Source organism: Platalea leucorodia (assembly GCF_965183815.1).
Source record: "Platalea leucorodia genome assembly, chromosome: 4".
Classification (NCBI taxonomy): domain Eukaryota; kingdom Metazoa; phylum Chordata; class Aves; order Pelecaniformes; family Threskiornithidae; genus Platalea; species Platalea leucorodia.
This window is the reverse complement of record NC_138826.1, coordinates 41,260,024-41,279,370: the sequence shown is the minus strand read 5'-3', so window position 1 is coordinate 41,279,370 and position 19,347 is coordinate 41,260,024. Positions and strand designations below refer to the sequence as shown.

General features: G+C 45.4%; 1 protein-coding gene across 1 annotated transcript in view; it reads left to right on the top strand.

The window, feature by feature from the left end:
* Positions 1–544: 544 nt before the first annotated feature.
* PRKG1 (protein kinase cGMP-dependent 1) overlaps positions 545–19,347 on the top strand; it is a gene marked incomplete at its 5' end in the record, with an annotated part of 513,851 nt that continues 495,048 nt past the window's right edge. The window contains one exon of the mRNA XM_082311201.1: positions 545–810. Within this exon, the coding sequence (XP_082167327.1) occupies positions 545–810 (266 nt within the window). The remainder of the gene's footprint in view (positions 811–19,347) is intronic.

Below are 19,347 nucleotides of genomic sequence, written 5' to 3'. Positions count from 1 at the left end.
GGTAACGCAGCAGCGGGGGTTGTGGGGCGCCCCGGGGGGTGGGATGCTGCGCTCTCGGGAGGGAGGGGCGGGGGGCGGCTCCACGTGCCTCATTAGCAGAAGGCAATTTAATATTTATGAAGTGCTCTTGTTTGAATCCCAAGTCTTCGGCTCCAGTTACAAGGAGCTGCGTCACCCTCCGATCACATGGTAATTGTTGCTATTTCCAGGATCCCAGCCTCGCAGGGTGGCACAAAAGCTCTTTTCCCTTTTCTTGTCTTCCCCCCCGCCCCCTTTTCCCTTCTTTCTTTCTGGTGTTTTCCCCCCACCCCCCCTCCTGGTTTCCCGCTCGCCGGCTGCCGGCGGAGCGCAGGACAGGGTTTGGGGATGCCGGGGCGGCTGCCCTGACCCGGGGCGGGCAGGAGCCGCCCCCCCCCCCCCGCCCCTCTCCCGGGGAGCGGATCCGGCCGCTGCCGCGGCGGCTGCCGGCGGTTCCTCGATGAGAGCTGCCCGCCCCGGCCCGGGACCGGCTCGGCACTAGCGCCGGGGGGGGGGCACTCCCAAAATGACCGAGCTGGAAGGGGACTTCACTAAGCTGCTGCTACTGAAGGAGGAGAGGATCAAGGAGCTGGAGCGGCGCTTGGGGGAGAAGGACGAGGAGATCCAGGAGCTGCGCCGGCGGCTGCACAAATGCCAGTCGGTGCTGCCGGCCCCCAGCCCGCACATCGGGCCCCGCACCACCCGGGCACAGGGCATCTCGGCCGAGCCGCAGACCTACCGCTCCTTCCACGACCTCCGCCAGGCTTTCCGCAAGTTCACCAAGGCCGAGAGGTAGGGACGGGCACCCACGCAAAAACCCCTTCCCGGGTGGGGCGGCCGGGAGGGGACACCGCATTCCCCTCCGCCTCGGGTCCCCGGAGAAGCGGCATCAACCCCGCCCGGGCGGGGGGGGTGGAGGAAGCGCGGGGCGCATTAGGGGCTCTCAGCCGGCGGGAGGCAGCCCGGGGGGGACCGGATAACCCGTTGCTGCCGGCCCGGCCCCCCTGCCCTGCCCTTCCCCTCCCCGCCGCGGCCCCGCTCCGGCTCCCCGGGGGGATGCTCGGACGGGGCTGGGAGGACCCGGCGGGGCGGCAGGCGGCGGTTCCTCCCCGACGCTGGGAAAAGTTTGCAGCGGGGCCGGGAAGTTGTTTGGTCGCCGTCCGAGAGCCAGCCCCGGGCGGGCAGCGCCCACCCGCCACCCCAGCCCCGGGGCAGGTGCTTCCCAGCCCCCCCCAGCCCCCTTTCCTGACCCTCATCCTCCCCAAAAACTAAAGCCCACGCTCCTCCACCCGTGGGCCTTGCACCGGTGCTTTGCCTCCGGTTATCCCCCTGCGTCGGTGTCGGGCACCCAGGGAGGGTTTTTTGGGGGGGAATGGGGGTTCTGTATCGCTCAGCCTGGGGTCTCGGGGAGTTTCAAGCGCGTGACTCTCTTGCCTTAAGACACTGTGAAAACCGGGGGAGCGTGGTGCTGCTCCTGCTCCTGGGGGATTTTGAGCGTGACGGGGTAGTTGCTGTGGGAGCGAGAGTTCTGGGCGACTGTAGCACGCGGGACCCCGTGTCACCCTCCTTTCGGCAGAGGATGTCACTGGAACTCGCCCAGTAAGAGACAGTCTGATTTCTTGCATGCATAGTGATTTATTTCAGCAAAATCATTCCTGACTGTATTTCTTGTAGCCGGGTGTATCTGGGTGCGGATCCACACTGCTCTCCTCAATCTTCTCACAAAACATACCTTGCCATCACCCAGACAAAACTCCTGCCCTTTGTTAAGGAGACTATAACTCATTTAAAGATAAATGAGGAGCACTTGGCTTTGGACTTTTTTTTAATTTAGTATTCTTTTTCCTGACTGTATGGGGTGATTTAATAAACCAAACTGCTATGCCCAAGGAGGTGTGTGACTGCCAGCCATGCAAGCAAAGTGTGTCAGTTCATCCTTCCCCGTGTTAGTGCATCCCTTCGCACCCCCTGCCTGAAGCCGAGGCCATGTACTGTGGCCAGAGAAGAAACCCAGGTCCAACTTTTTCCTTTGCCGTTGCTTTTTTTGAAGGCTGTGATCATCCCAGGCCTTCACTACTGCAGGGGAAGGTGACAGAGACCTGGCGCCCGCAGTAACGGCAGGGACTCCGGTGCCCGCCCATGTGTAATAACTGATTTAGGAGTTATTAAACCTGCTCACGGCTCTAGCAAGGTTTCATCCTCGCCTGAGACTTTCCCCTGCTGTTCCTAGCTTGGGCTGGCTGGCCAGCACCAGAAAACACTGCGTCCGTGTGATGTTGTGAAGGTCATTTGCCCCATCCTGCATCGTTCCTGTCACCCAGAGACGTTTCAACATGCAGGAAAAACTCTCGGTGGGGCCTGCAGGCATTTCCCACCGCCCTCCGGGCTGGCACTTCATCCCCTGGCATTGTCCCATACCTTGGCCTCGCTTGTGGTAGCCATGACGATGGTAACCAAGCCAGTTTGGGATTGCTCTTGGGTTTTAATTAAGGTCCGCTTAGTTCTTCCCCGTCTCATTGCTGGAAGAGTGATGGGCAGCTACGTGGTGTACCAAACACACTGCACCCGCAACCTGGCCTTTTTTCCTTTATTGTATCCAAATTAACACCCACCAGCGGGTTAAATAAACTTGTGTTTTCGCGAGGAGCATCTCGCCCGTTGATGCGGTTCCACGTTGCTGCTACTGCATCCTGGGTGCTGGGGGTAAAGGGCTTTGCTGCAGTCAGTCCCTGCCAAGAGGATGACGATGTTTCCCAGTTTTCGATGCCGACTGGAGGTATAAGTGAGTCTGGTGCCAGCTCCCTTTAATGTCTCTGTGGGTTTCTCTGGCTTTTTCATCTAAAAACTGCTGACAGCATTTTGGTTAATTTATTTATAGGGGTAACTTACAGACCTATAACAGTTTCCTGCGTGCGTTTTAGCAACAGCAGCTGATGGCATCATCTAAACTATTCGTTCCACAAGTCTTCAGGTCCCTGAGAGGTTGGAGGCAGGTAATACCTCTTTTCTAAAACCCAGAGACAACTTCCATACCATAAAAACCCTAATATGTTGTTTATACCCATCTGTTTTGTGCATTGATTTCAAATTAATGCCGACAGAAATGTTTTTATCCAGGTCCAGGATCACCCTTTAAATTCTTTTTCATCTCTGAAGATAAAGACATAGCTATCGACAGCGTAATTAATTTTATTTAGGGCAAGCTTGTCTGTAATATACACTGACATTTAAAACTCTCAAGAAGTTGAAACTAGTAAATGGGATGATAGAAACTCAAAAAGTAGTTAAATCCTAGCTGAAAGCAGAAAATAGAGTTTGTCTTTGGCAATATGTTCTGTGTCTTGTAAACCATCCCTGTAATGTGTAGCAGGGTCAAAGTTCTAAAGACTTGCAAAGATCCAAATAAAGGGGCTGTGAAAATAGAAAGGTATTGAAAGGCCGGTTATCTTTTGTCTGGAAGTATGTTTTTATGCTGTTATTCCTTCTAATAACCTAATTGTATAGATTTTAATGGAAGAAAGCAAAGCATTTCCATGCAGATGGTCACATGTATCTGTTGTGAATCAGTTTTTTTTTTTTCCGAAATAGTCAGGACACTGCCACTTTCTATGTCTGTTTTTCAAAATATAATTCTTCCCTGTTGTTTTCTTGATCCGTTCCTGCTAGCAAAGATTTGTGTTGAGGAAAGAGACACGCTTCTTGGAACTGATTCATGAGTTTGTATTTGTTCAGTGAGTTTTTATTCACTTTTACCTAAACCTGATAAGTGTTTTGGATCATTCACAGATTTGACGTTGTCTGATCCTGCATAAGGCAGGTGCTTATTGCAATATAAAGAAGGAAAAACAATTTGTCGTTGTTTTTTCTAGTACGGTAAGAGCCATCCGCGGCGTGACTGGATGATACAGCAATCGAGGCACTTTGCTAATGCCTTGGAAAGCGGTTCCTAGGAAGTGATCCCCAGTTGCTAAGCAAAGGCTCTGCCATGGCGCGAGCGCTATAAATGATGCAAAAAGTAAATGCCGAGGTGTACTCAAAGTGCTTGGCTAGGACTAACAGCCAGATAAGGACTGTGGGGACTTTCAAAACTGCCTCGTTCCTGCAGCAAGGTGCTTTTTGAAAACCTTGAGGGGTGCTAATCTGTGGGTTTTCAGCATCCGAAGATGCTTTGTGCCACGTGAATGAGTGATGTGAGCCATAATCCCTGTCTTTTAAATCATCTTCTCGGTAAATTCCAGCAACTGCATTCTTTAATTCAGTGGTGCAATATCTAATTCCAGCTTAACCCTGCTTATTGGGGTTGACAAGCCTTATTCAAACCAGGGCAACGCTAAATTACTTTGGAAACTGTTAAATGCTTTGAAATAGCGGCTAAATCTTTGCTGGTATTAATGTGCCAGAGCCACAACTAAAAGGCGGTCACGGCCATACAAACAATTATGCTTTACGTGTTTAATTATATCCTCAACTTCACAAAATTTGGTTTGGACCATTCCCGTCTCTGTGTTTTTCCACATCAGTTTGTATCTGGCACGGTGCTATAGATTCAGTCTCAGCATCATTTAAGAGAAGCAATGAGTTTCCCCACCCTGTTCCCATAACTTACCCATCCTTCTTTGCTGCACCAGCTAACTTCATCTACAACTTTTTAGTGGGTTTTCCCCTTTTACTTTATTTTGGGAAGCGTTTGCCACAAGATGGCAGTGGGGTCTAACGTTTAAGGCAAGGTATTGGGGTGTATTGTGGTTTCAGCTTCACAGCCCTGGCCCAGTAGTCCTGCAGATGGTTCTCCGGATGAAATCCCACGATTAATCTATTATTTTCCCCCCTTCCACCTTGCCTGAGGTGTTGGGGGGGGATGTGTTGCTGAGAGTGTGTGTTCACCCATGGTGTTTAAACTCAGTATTAAAGGCTTCAGGGGGTCTATATGGTACTGTGGATGGAGGATTGGAGCAGATGCTCTCAACTTTATATAGCTCCTGGCTCCAACGCTTGCAATAAGCTGGTGTTTGACGGCAGGATCAACCCATCTCACGGCTGCTAAAGTCAGACTTCGGGTACTGCTCAGGCCAGAACTGACTGCACAGAGGATAAAAACTGGGCAATCTGGGAGGTCTCTAGTCCAAAACTCAAGGCAAGGTCATCCTTAAAGCTGGACCGGGCTGCTTGGGTTGCACCAGCCTAAAGCAAAGGGATCCCCTGCATGACTTTGTGCTTCTCCATCACTTCTCCCTCCACCATAACACAGTTTTGGCTTACAGCTTGCCCGCCATGGCCGTCTCCATCACTCGTGGGGCTGGGGAGGGTTGGTCTGTTGATGGCTTCACCCATGCTTTGCTCTCACCACCCCAAGCCTGGCAAGAGAGAGTTTCTTCCTCCCTGGGGCAGCTGGGGCTGTGCTGCTTCCTCCCTCAGCCCTCTTTCTGGGAACTCAGCTCCCAGCCCAGTGGCTGAGTTGCATTAATTTAGACATGATCTCATCATCTGCCAGCCGCTAAAGCAATATCAGTCCTGCATTCGGCCTTCATGTGAAAAACAACCCAACTGCTTCTCCGGTACCTGTAACCACCATCCCTCGAGGCTTTGGAAGGCTGGAAAATGAGCATTTGTGTTTGGTTTTTTTTTTGTTTTTTTTTTTTTACTATTGGGGGGCAAAAATGTAACCTGCTGCAAATATGTAACACTTCAGTTATGTTAAGGTCAGCCTTTAAGCTAAGGAAAGAACATTTTGGGACCATAGCTTATCTAGTATTTGATACCACTAAGTAGCTATACCTTAAATAGTTTAAACAGGCAGATTTTGCTGTCTCCGAGTCCTCTGTGTGCCTGCTATTTCTTGTTAGCAATATCTCTGTAAGAATCAGCGTCACTTTCCAAAGCTCAGAGGAAGGGTATGGGGGACAGCAGTAATTTTGACATTAATTACTACCCTAAAAAAAATTCCTCTGTTCCCTCATTTACTGAGGGAAATCACTGATCATCACTGATCTGCTCCCATCTGTTCCTGGCGTGCTGCGAAAGCACATTCCTTGGATGCTTTGTCCCTGGGTGATTGACACAGAAGATCATAAGGATTTTATTAGGTTAAATTATATCAGCATAGGGAGAATTAATCCTGCTCTCATTGCCTCTAGTGTCAGTAGCCAGTCACTGGCCCAAAGAGAGAGGAAAATATGAAGGAGGGAAGTTTGATCAGGTGTTATTTAACTTGGGGATAGCTGGAAAATATTGCAAAGGGAGCAATTGAAATGGGAGCCAGAATCTTTGCTTGGTTAGTCTCCTCTCTAATTATTTGGATGGAGCAACTTATTCTGTGGCATGAAGCAGTGAAGGATGTTGAGTGAAGTTTGGTGACAAGTGGGTTGTTGCATGCCGTAGGAAGAGGTACGGCACAGGTCATTGGGTCCCTTGAGAGGGCTGAGGTCAGTAAAATAATCGGAAGGATTTTAGAGAGAGAGAAGAGCAAATGTTTATTGTTAATCAATTGAAACCATTTCCCTTCTTTTAATTTTTAATGGACTGAAGTTACCACTCCCCCTTCCCTGGGCATTGCTTTCCTTCGGCTCACGGGGGACCTGAAAAGTGAGCCGCAACGCAGGGAAATCGCACTCCCAAAGGGTATCGGATGGCACCTCTCTGCCGGGTATGGCTAGGCGTCCATCTGTCTGTCACCAGCAGCCCTGATGACCGACACCACCTTTTCCCTTGTATCCATTAGGTGCTTCCTTACAGGCAGAACAGCATCACTGCTATGACAGCACATCAAAAGCAGCTACACTGAGCTTTTCCTTCCACCTCCTGCAAAAATAATATCAAACATATATTTATTTATATGTAAATATATAAAATAAAAAAAAAATAGATTATTTGATATGATCCCTGGCCCTTGTGAAAAAGAACGGGCAAGATGGTGGAATTCAAACTTTTCTGGGCAGTTTTTAAGGAAAACTTGAAATACCCGGCTTCACTATTTATTGCTCGGTTTTATACTGAGGAAAACCTATAACATTGTGACACGACATCCCAAACCTGACCATCACCATCATGGCTAATGGCTCGTGCATCACCTGCTGGGTCTCAGCACCCTTGTACTGTGTGACACCGTGCTGTGCAGGGGGTGACTCCATGGTCCCTGGGGCAGGATCAGGCCCAGGATGGTCAGGAGATGAGCTGCCGCTGCCCAACGCTGGCTGATGCAGAGTTGTTCCCAGCGGCGTCATTGCAAATTCTTCCTTCTGCCTATTTTTAAATGCCTCAAGTCATGATGCTTTTGGTCCCTCCCTTGGGGGACTAAACCGCAGGCAGACAGATTTTCAGGCAGCTGCCAGATTACTGTATAACCCACCTTTTGCCTGCCCAGAGCTTGCCTGCTTTGGTTATGAATCCCTGAAAATGTGATTACATATAAGCTTTAAACCTATAGCTGTGCTCCCAGGCAAGGTCATGATAAACTGCTTTTCTCTCTCAGATATTTGATGCATCTCATTTTAAAAAAATATAAAAGGGAGACAGGATCTAGCAAATGCGTTGTATTATTTCTCTACAGCAGCTTGTGGACGTCACTTGGTTGGGAGGAGAAAAAGGGTCCTGTGTCTCACTTGCTGCTGCATTTTTAAAAGCAGCGCATAGATGTAGGCATATATGGTATTGTAAACAGCTTGGCCACAGTCGCTCTTTATTTGGCTTCTTTTTAGTCACAGCAAGTATCATTTTTGTCAGAACTGTACTATGGAAAAGGTAATTCTCTAAGCAAAAAATCCCCCCGGTGGTGAAGTGCATCAAAGTAAAATGAGATAGAAAGGACTAAAATAAGACTGTGAGTCCCTCTTTGCAGCTTTACTGATGAGAAACTTCAGAAAAAAGCCTTCCCAAGATATCCACTTGGTTGCCTGTGGAGTTGATGCAGGTCCTGGAAAATATCTAACAGCTTGGCAAGGGGCTTCTTAAAGAGCTTTACCCTCCGCCATGACCTCCTGGCTGGAAAAGATGAGGACTGCTTTTTTTTATAGGGTTTTCCTACGTTTTGCTCATGAATGTTTTTTGAGCATATTTGTTTCATTAGTAATAAAATCCTGTAGTTACAAACGAAGCATGTATGCATGGAGAAGAGGCTAAAAAAGCTGGAGGGAGGGAGGCTGAGCTTAGGACCGTGCGTGTGGCAGCAGGATCTAGGATGCTCCGGACCCAGCTGTGGGGATCTGCAAGCACAAATGGTGATGCTTATATTTTTAGAACAAATTAACTTTTGGGGCAAAGCCCAAACTTTGTGCAAAACACTACAAGAGAGGGGGAGCAACCTCCCCAGTCGTGCAACCAAATCTCTTGGTTGTGTCTTGAGGTCTTGAGTCTGAGGCTGAGGTGTTGAGGTTTTGAGAGGTGGAAAGATCAGGTGGTGGTCACGTACCTGAGCAAGAAAGGGACTTAGTGATTCAGCGCCCAAATCTGTCCTGCTGATGGCTTGTGGGCTCTTCATCCCCAGGGGTGCCCTGACTTGCCTGGACATGGCCCTGAGAAGCCTGCTGTAGCTGCGATATTTGCTGTGCTGAGAGTGGACCAGAAACCCTCCAAACTAAATCTTTCTGGGTTTTTTGAGGTGTTGGTGGCTTAGTGCTCCTGAGTGATGAGCTCTTTGAAGTCAAATCTGCCAGCAAGGTGGTTGTGGCTGTACCCAGACCTCATGGCAAGAGGGTCAACCAAAGCTTTGGTAGTCAGGGAGAACAGCGATGCCATGCAGCCGGGGAGGGACAATCCTGGATTTGGCGCAGGCTTGAGTGACATCCTGGAGAGCCTGTGACCAGGACTAGGTCTGCTGTTCCCCAGTAACCTCCCACTCTGCTGCCTCCACCAGCTTCAGTTTTGATTGCCGGTTGATGATTAGATTCATGAGATCTGCTTAGTTATCACATGGCTTCCTCTCTTCCCAGAAAGAAGTTTGAATAAATCCCAGAAAATTTGTGTCAAGGGAAAATGTTTCACTGTAGCACAAACTGATTTAAACAATGTCAGACTAAATAAAAATGTTCATTTGAATCATTCTCTACTGTTGAACCTAGCTGTATGATAAAGACATCCTTTGGTTTTGGGGGGGCTTTTTGCAATGCACTCCAACACATTCAATTCTAGTGTAACAGAGCAGGTATAACTTTCCATTTAGTTTAAACGTCAATTAGAACAGGAAATTACATATAGTCCTAAAATACAGCTGATGGCTTTCCTGAAAGATGACAAGCTCTGAAGGACACGCCAAAGCAGCTTTGTGTTGCATTTCCCCTCCCAAGGGATGCTGCTCTATCTCTGAAAGAGTGAGGGTCTATTAAAATTGTCCATTAAAGATGTGAGGAGCATTGTATACTGTTATATACACTGGAGCAGGACTGCCTGCTCTCTCTAGGGCTTGGAAACCTTTCTGTATTTTACAGGGTGAATGTATCAAGTGGAGCTTTAATAGAGGCACATTATGGGTAGCACGTACTGGTACAGCAGCAGGTGAACATGATATTAAAGTCTTCCTGACCTGCAGTGATGTACGATTTGGGTTAGAGACGGTAGAAAAATAAAAGCTGAAGATGTAACTAAGCATAAAGGAAGTTTTACCTCCTGTTTGACTTGAGTCAGTTTTATTTTGCACTCCTTTAGCTTTCTTCAAGCATTTGTGGGTTTGAGACTTGTTGGTATGTAGAATGGGGTAAAACATACACCTGCAATGTCCTTGTAGCAGTAAATTAAAATCTGCATGTGATATTATCACTATTTAATTTCTTTAAACTCTTTAATGCTTCATTAAATGGTGAGGATTGGCCCAAGATCCATACTCTGTATTATTTATCCTGCAGTGCATGAAAGCGGGAAGGATAACTGGGGATAAATTCTTGAGCCGGTAATGTGCTGAGATCCCAAACAAATATACCCAAATCCTCTGAATGGCTTAATGTGCGTGCCAAAATTTGGGTGTACAGTAGATGTCTTTGGTGTAATTATTAAGCCAAAATGTAACTTTAATAACTGGAATCAGTGGGTGTAGCAGGAAGGGATCCCTTAAGAAACACATCCTGAAGGGTGGCTTCCGGTTGGGCTGTTTTTAATGGTTTGAAGGCATGTCAGAAGCAACTACAGTGCAGAGAAAAGATGAGAGGAGAGATATGCTTTCAATAAGGCTAGCGGGGAGTTGCTAGACTGTATCACTTAAGAATTTATCTACATTAAAAAAAAGCTAGAAGGAGTACATACATCAAATGTGTTCCCTTTTGCTAAAGTCCATGGTTTTCTTGAAAATCAAAAGAAAATAAATCTGTGCACCAGGAAGACTGTTGTGGAAACACACTGAGCACAGGAAAGTTAGATTTGCAGTAATTTGGAAAGGTGGCACAGCAAAAAGCTGCGAAGGAGCAAACAGCCCTTGAGAGGTTTGGGTGGGTAATTCTGCTTTATAAAATTGCTCTGCAATTATTAGAGGGCAGTTTTGTCCCATGTCTATAGGAACACATCCAGCGCTTTGGGGCTGCGATGGACTTTAATATGGCTTGGTTGCAAGAAAACCTTTTATTTTTGTGGCTGGCGGCAAGTGGCTCCCAACTGGGTTGGGATCATTACTGCAGTCACGAGCAGAAGGAAATGCAGGCCGCAGCGTGGCAGAGAGTATTTTTGGTAAAATAACTGGAAAGTTGCTTTAGTCTGGCAAATGCATGGGAAAACGTTGGCAATAACAAGGCTGTGTCTCCAAGGGTACTCCGAGGCATTTTTGCATTTCATCTCCCAGCACTTATCACTGGAGGGCAGTGGTGCCTGAGAAGACGACTGAAGAAGAAAAGCACAGATAAAGAACATGGCATAGCTCCTGGGCGACTAATTCAACACATGTTCAAGACATTGAGCATGTCATTGAGGATTAGAGTGAGGATTTTATTATTTAAGGGTATTTCCTTGTCTTGCATTACCTTAAAGTCATGTCTCATAGCTGGGTGATGTTGGGTATGTTGTTCCCGTCCCCATCACTGCACCATGCAACACTGTGCTGACCACATCGATGATGCCATGGAGGATGGGTTGCAGCACATCTCTACCTCAGTTTCTCTGTCTGGACACCTAGAGGGCTCATGTGGCCTGGCCACATGAAAATAAGAAAAACGAAGCAACTTGTTAAATTCATGTAACTTGGGTAGAAAGTAATAAGTGTGGGTGAGTTGGATGAGCTCACCTTGATGAACTGCTGGAAGAGCAGCAAGCTATACTTCAGCATCCAGGAATGAGCTGCACATGGGATGTCTCCAACCCACCCTCATCCATTTAATGAAAGCATCTCCTGGTGTAGCCTTGAAGTTGGCCAGACTGAGTGCCATCCAAGTATGAAGCAAGCAGAGACAACCTGGATGTTTCTGTACAACAGCTTCATTTCTGCATGCAAAGTCTGAGCTTGTTCACTGCAGTCAAGGAAGGAGATGCTATTTTGGGGCAATTTGGCTGTGTGTATTCAGCATGGACCATATCTACAGGCTCCATCTTGCCAGTGCGTAGTGGGTACTGGGATGTTTCGCATTTCTGTGGGCTCTTTTAAACCTTGCAGTGCAGGTGAAATACGTTGGGATTACCCCAACCTTGACCTTTAGAAACCAGGGCTACAAATGCTTCCTTACGACATCGTGCAGCTCTGCAGAGGCAGAAGGAGCGTGGAAATCACTTGCTGCACAGATCTGGCTTGTTTTCTGTTGCCTCCCTGTGCAATGGTTTCCCCACTTCTTTCTGCCTATCCTGTCCTATTCTGCTCACACGGATGTCATCCCTGAAGAGCTACAAGATGGTGGGGTCTCCACCATTGGCAGCTCCACCAGTGTCATAGAAAAAGACCAAGAAGGTGAATGAAGAGCAGTATTTACACACCGTTGCAGGCAACAGCTTGGCCATTTTTAGATGATTGTCAGAGGGCAATGAGAAGTGTTTTGGTTTTTTGTTTTGGTTTGGTTTATTTTTAATATAGAAAACAGAATTAGAGCCGAGGCAGGCATGATGGTTCAGCTTTCTTAGTAAGGGGCTGAGCTCTGGGCAGCTGAGCATGGCAAACTTGGTACACCTGTATTTTGGGGATGCTGCTTGCTGGGTGTGCCTCAGCCTCTGGTTAGAAAAATGAGCTATCTCAGTGAGTCAGAGCTGAAATCAGTCTCATTTTTGGCTAGAGACAAAACTTGAAAGCCTTGCTCCGCTGATTCAAGTGAAATCAGTGGGTAGCTGGGTATTGTGATACCTGAATGAGAACTTCTATGAAGATGGCTGGCCATAAAATGAGCATTTGAAAACAGCAAATGGCAGTGTATTTTCCTTTTCCCCCCTTTTTTTGTTCTCCTGTTGTCTTTTATTAAGAAAATAGCAGTCATCCTATACTTATGCAGAGACAATTTTAAATTTTCCTAAAGAAAGAGACTATTTTCCTATTCCTCAAATATCAAATTACTTTAGAAGGATGAGGAAAAAAATCTTGGACTTTAAAAGTCTACTTCTTTTTTTTTTTTTAATTTTAATTTCCTGTAAAGATAATATTGGGCAAGATTTAACTAGAGAAGTGAACCCTATAGACACAAGCACTTTACTAACACACGTGTCTCTGTTCATGTTCCTTTCAAGACCAGAACTGAGCATTAAGTAATAGCATGAGATCTTTCCATTACTAATGTATATTGGTTTATTTTGCAATTTGATCACTGATACAATAAAGTTGTTTAGAAGAGGATAATGGGATAGTTATCTCCTCAAAATAAGTATCTCCTGTTTTAAGAGTCTCACCTGGGTCTTAATATTTACCTGGCAGAAATGCATTTTCCTTTGCTGTGGTGTTCACCTACTAGCAAGGAGGCGCAGCTATGTGCAGAGCAGGAGAAGCCCTTCTTTGCAAGGATCTGTTTGACTCCAGGTACCGTAACCTACAATTAAGGATTCTTTTTCCCCAGTTCATACTACAGCTCCTGAAAAAGGCCCCAGGAATAACCAGCTTTCTGATGAATTTGACTTGCCTGCTTACTTGGCCTATTACCCTCCAGGCAGCTTGAATGGCTCTTATGTTATGAAATCCAATTTTCCAGCAAGGGGGTTTCTCTGCATGGGCTGTATATTTACTGTGTAATTGGGGGCAAATGGTGGAAAAATGCCTTTTTTAAAAAAAAAAAAGCAGCATAATTGTATTAACATTTTGATGCTAAATGCAGGGAATCTTGGGGGTGATGCACATTTCGTCCCTCTGGAGACAAGGGACAAACCTTGAGTGCTTGAAGACATGAAAAGTCTGAGTGTGTCCAACAGCAAATAACCAGGACTTGATTTGGTGTAGAAAAGAAGAAACAAGGAATAATTAAGCTCAGTGAAAATGGGGAATGTTCTATGATGCTGGGGTACATCATGTTAGCTTAACCAGATATGATTTATGTGAACATTTCCACCACAGCGAGGAGCAAGATGGAAGATGCTGCAGTCTTAGAGAAATTGCTCATTCCTTTTTGCTGCATCTGCTTTTAGACCATTGAATTTAGCTTTGCAAACAGCAAAAACTCTGATAAGTGCAACGGTACCAGGTTATGGAGGATCTCCAGATCCATAAAAAGGACTCGCCAGGAGGATGGGTGCTCTATGGCACAAGCAGTAGAGCTTGTGCAAAGGGAAAGCAGCAGCAGTGATGGAGCACAGCAGCGATATGTGAGGGTAACAGAAGAGGATGGGGAATAAATATGTATACGATGATTGGATTCATTATAGCAAGCGTCAATAATGGTATGTATGTACGGGCAGTGGCTTGATGACTTGTTCCTTTCAGTAAGTGGGAAAGCATCAGCTTATTAAAAAATAATGTTAGTGTCAGCAAAGGAATTGAAACAAGGATGAGGCTCAGGCTAAATAAGGACAAATAAAGGCCGCTCATTGATGCAGCACAGCAAGACACCATTTCCATTTCAGAGGAAATATTCCATTTTACTTGACGATATGATGGATGGATGGGGATGCAGCACTCAGCTGGAGGCTGGTGTTTGGCTGGGTGCACAGTGAGGTTTAGGTTTACCCTTTTCACAAAGTCTTTTGGGCAGTTCTGATCCCATTTCAGCCTGAATGGAGGGAAAAAAAATCCCAAGATCAGCTTCTATAGGGAAAAAACAATGTCCCAGGTGTTATTAACCACAGTGGTATCAACCACATTTATGGACATTGCTCAAAAATGGAGCATTTTCCCCTAGCTGGGAAAGCTGCATTTGCCCCATTTTGCCTCCTTTTTGTGTTTCCTTCTGCTAGTGACAGTGCGTAGAGTGGGGTTGCATGGTAACCTTAAAATCACCATCTGTTTCAAGTCTTTCCACGTAATTTCTGATGCCCTGTTCTCCTTGGGTTTGGGCATCCATGAGGCAACATCTATTCACATATAATCCCAGAGGAAAGGCTCCAGTTTGCTGTGTGGGCTCTGCGGAGGCAAGATGCATACCCTGTGACAGCTCACACCTTGGTGCAGTGAGGAGTCGCTTCTTCAGGGAGCAGGTTGTGTGAATGCCCGGGTAGATGATACACTGGCCGCCTTCTTGGCAACTTTATTTCTGTCTTAAGCTGCCTCTGATAGCTCAGAAAAAGGCTATTGAATATTTAAAAAAAAAAAAAAATCAAAGCAGCATAAAAGGTTTTGTTTTGTTTTGTTCCCACATTGATTTTTCACTCTACTTTACAAAATCTGTGTCAAGGTAAAGGGTGAAATCTATATGTTCCCTTTCATTGCATAACACGTGGCTGGGGCTTTAACATGGTGTTTTGGCAGTCAGACTGTCCCTGCCAGGAGCACGTTTCTTGCTTTGATCTGCAGTTTTATTATCAGATGCCCAATTCAGGGAAAAGACTGGATTGCCTTTTTGGAAACACAGACCAGAGTGATTGGTTTCCCTTGCAGAAACCCTGATTTTTGTATCTTCCCTTCCCTGCATAACTCAGTCCTGGTGGAGCAGAGAGGGTTGAAGCAAAATTTAAATTTGTCCCTCCACTCCATGGCATTAAAATAATAATTAAAAAATAAAAATTCAAAGTGAATGTTTTATCTTCTGGTGGGGAATTGCTTGTGGCAGCTTCCACCAGAGGCTCGTTCCTCTTGGGAGGAGATGCTGGAAAAAACGGGTGGGTGTTACGGATATGAAATTTCTTACTCCATAAAACCATATGTTTGGGGGCAGAAGAGCAAAAAATGCATGGGAAAGGGAAGTGGAAATGGTGTCATGGGTCAACTGAAGGCCAGTTTTACGGAAGTTTTGGTGCCTGATTAATCTCTTCTGACTCTGCAGTTAAATCTATTCTAAAGCATCAGTGAAGATAATCAGCTCATTGCAGAGACTATTTGTACCTAGAAGATGTTGAATCACTTGTGTGTCTCCCAACCAGCTCCTTCTGCTGCATCTTATTATTAATTCTTGCAACTTTTTGACTGGGTTGACCCATAACCTGTAGTTGCTACTCCAATACCAGAAAGCAGATACAACTGATTTCCATCTTTCATGTCGGGTTGGTTGACTTCTGTATCGGGGAGGCTTCTTTTCCTTCTCCTCTTTTGTTCTGTTGCTAAATATGAAGTAGCTAAAAATCAAGTCTCTTTAAAAGGCTTTAAATAAAATGTGAAAATACGGGGGAGAAAATTCACAGGAATATATTGGTTAGTGTCCACTGAAATTATGTCATTAATCTCCCTAACTAGTGTTTCTTTGATCATTCTTGCCCAAGCAAGCATGTGAAAGAGTCTATTTGAGCTGTTTGGTTTGGTTTTTTTTTTTTTTTTTTTCCCCACAACAAATATTCTTTTGACCCCGTTCTGGGTCTGTGATTCATTAGGAACTGGAAGAAGCAGTTATTTGCGTGGGTGTTGGATTTACTCGTCATGCAATCATTTTCATATTGTGAGGCATAATACAGAGCTGATAAAGTCCATACATCTGTATTCCACGTGTGTTTCTGGACTGAAAAGTCTGCAGGATGTTGGGCTGACAGCATTTGCAAATTCAGCGCGTAACCTTGATTTAGAGAAAGAGTCTTTACAATTACATTTATATCCACTTTTGAGCCCTTTTAGTGTGCCCAAAAGATGTCGGATGGCAGAAGAATGAATGAAAATTACTTTAGCTTTCGTAAGTGAGTATCTTATAAGGTCAGCGAGGCTGGCTGTGCTCATCTAGCCTGATTTGCAGAAGATGGGCCATTAGCCTTTTCGGAGGTTTTGTTTTCACTAGTGGGTTTCTGTCTTTAAAAAAAAATTTAAAAAAATTCCAGTCATGGTTTAAAAATTTGCCTGTGACTGAGAAAGCACCACGGTCCCTTGCAAACTGTTGGAAAGATTAATTGCCCTAATTGCTCTGCCTTAAATATTTGTTCCACATTTCAAGCCTGAATTTCTCTAACTTCACGGTCCTGCTGTTAAATCCTGCCCTCGCTGTTTCCTGGATTAGCCGTCTGTTCTCACGCTTCTCCCGAGCGCTTTTCCTACAGCAGCTCGTCGCTTTTAACGTCCCCTCCACTGAGTTAAAAACCCTGGACCTGGAGACACACTCAATGAGCTCAAGTTTATAAGTCAGCCAGTTTACAGCAGCCTAATTATGTTACATCACTGCAAATGCTTTTTCAACCCAACTTGCAGGCGGTTTAATAAAACTTGCTATGTACATTTCATGAGATCTATCTTCTATAGAGCCACATAGATTGGTATTTGTTATATTGCCTTAATTTCTTCAGCAATTAAATTGAGAATCGCACATCCCAAAGGATGTCCAGGATCGATGTCAAGCCGACACGATTATCTGTGCAATTACATTTACCTGCTAAAAATCTTTGTGGAGTGCTTGCTTTCCTCTGGCCCTCCAAAATGTTTTTCTTGGTATTTCAAAACTCACTGAAGATAATAGGCAGAGAAAACTTAATGACCCTTTGGCCCACCTTTTTTTTTAAATTTGAAAAGCCAGAGTATAAAGACCTGATCCACTCTGTTTTCCAATATTTTGGCTGTCCATAACACGTCCCACTCTGTGTTTTTTCTGTTAAGATGCTGATCGTTTTTTTATCCAGGGACTTGCCCGATAATGATACTTTGCCTTTCTAAGGAAGATATGACCACTGAGTTTACCGTCCCAATTATGTGACTTTTCCTGACCCCTTCAATTAATGTGAATTAAGTGGAATTTGGGCAATTCTAGTGTTTATAGCAAGGCTGTGCTGTTGGTGAGCAGAAGACTTTTCTCTCCGGCCTGTGGTGTCCCAGCAAAGCCGTGCTAACAACTCAATTTTATTCTACAGAAGCCCTCCTTTCTCTCTCCTTTTATTTTAACACACTGCTTCTTAGCCTGAGGTGCCTGGTCCCAAAAGCAGAGGTGGTCTTTCACCTGGAGACCATCAGAATTGCCACAGCTCTCTTGCTGTGGTGGCTCTGGGTGGCTGAAGACGTCTTCATTGCTCTAGAGATGGGGCTACTGCTGGTATATTCTGTATAGCTCTCCTACATGCTAACCCATATACATAAAATATATAGCTCCTATATATACTAGCACATGCTATATAGGTCTTTAGGTATGCTATTTGCAGCTGCCATGGTGAGAACATGAGGAAGGCTGTGAGCTTGTGTGATTTCTTCTGCTCCTCTTCTCTCTGGTGGTCCCATCACAAGCATTTCTCTCCCCAACCTGTATCATAAGAGGCCATTTTAAGTAACAGGGTTTGAAGGAGCAGCTGAAATGCTGCTGTTTCAGGCTGTTTCTGTTGCCTGGGTGCCTGTTCACAGCAGAAGCTGCTTGAGCCTAATACTCTGCTAATGAAACTACTGAGGTAATGATTTCCCGGTGTGGAGGAAACATTTTCAGTGGACATTATCTTGGTTTAGCCTTCAGACCCATGCAATGATAATGGGATAATTACAACCCAATTTCATGTGCTTATGTGTTGCTTTCATTACAGACAAATGTTCCTGAAAAAGTGAAATGTCATCCTATTACTGGCTGATCTTTAAAACCTTTAGGTGGTCTCTCATTTTTGCCTTTACAAATACAGTTTTCACTTGTATACATTTAAAGATGTAGTCAGCATAAAGTAATTACTGTGTTTGTCAGCGTGATAAAGCAGGCCTGGCATGCTAAAATAAATGACAGTTTACTGATCTTTAACCAATAAAAGCGTACAGGAGGTTAAACATGGATTTTTCTTTTGAAGCGTACTTCTCATTTAAGAGCACAGGAGGAAAATTCAGGCTTGAAATGAGAAATGATGCAAGTTCGTTTGGGACTTGCCTTGTTGACACCTCCAAAATAAGATCAAGCGCCGTGTGGAGGATGTACCTCTGGTTCCTGCTCAGGGGGTCCACTGAATTTGCCTTTTGAGAAGGACAAGAAGAAGAAATTCAGGACAGCTTATGTGATGTGTTTGGTGGAGGTGAACACCAGCCGCATTTCCTGTGGACCTGCATTGCCTTCCCCAGCAGAGAGGAGGTGAAGGTACTGGTTTGGCCGGAGAGCGATGCTGTACAGTGCTGTGGGAAAGGACCAGGCAGCCCGCCACTGATGGGAGATGTTACATGAGAGGGGGGTGTTTGCAGACTGCAAAGTATATGTGCTTTTTAAACAGGTAATTGAATGGTCATGGGTTCACGTGGATGTTATGGGCTTGGAGATTTGCAGCTACTGGCCTCATGAAATTATAACACCCCTTCCAAGTTATTGCGCGGCCACAACTAACAAACAGAAAGAGGAGAGCAAAACGCCTAAGCTAAAAAATCCCAGTGACCAGAAGTATATGTGGAAAAGGGACAGTATTTCAGGTTGTGAAGAGCTTCAGAAGCATATCTCTAGTTGTAAAAATACTAAGTCTGAGCTGAAACTAGTAGCTAAGCAGGAGCTTTTGCATTCCAACTGCAATGTGCCCCAGTATAATAAGGATCTGGCTTTGCAAGCAAATGAGAGAACTAAAGTTGTGTTTGACTTCTGGGACTGCTTAGTGCCAGGAGATGGACAGAGAGTCTCAAATGATGGCGCAGTGGGAAGAAAATGGTTACCGTATGCTTCTCCATATTGATAGCTCTCCTGAGTGCACCTGGATGCACCTTGTAATGGACTCTGAGCTCTGAAAATGCTGGCCCAATAGTAAAAGGACTGGTAAAACTGGGCTATTTGTCCTGGGTTTTTTGCACAGCCAATCTCTCCCTAATTTTTTATTGCTTTTTAGCTCAGATGAGCTTGGCAAAGTAGTTGGTAGTGCAAGGAAAAAAGGGTTTGGTACCACTGTGCAGGAGAACCAGGGATGGATTGGGTCTGGACAGAGCATTAATTTAAATCAGGTTTAAGGCTGGGATTGAATAGA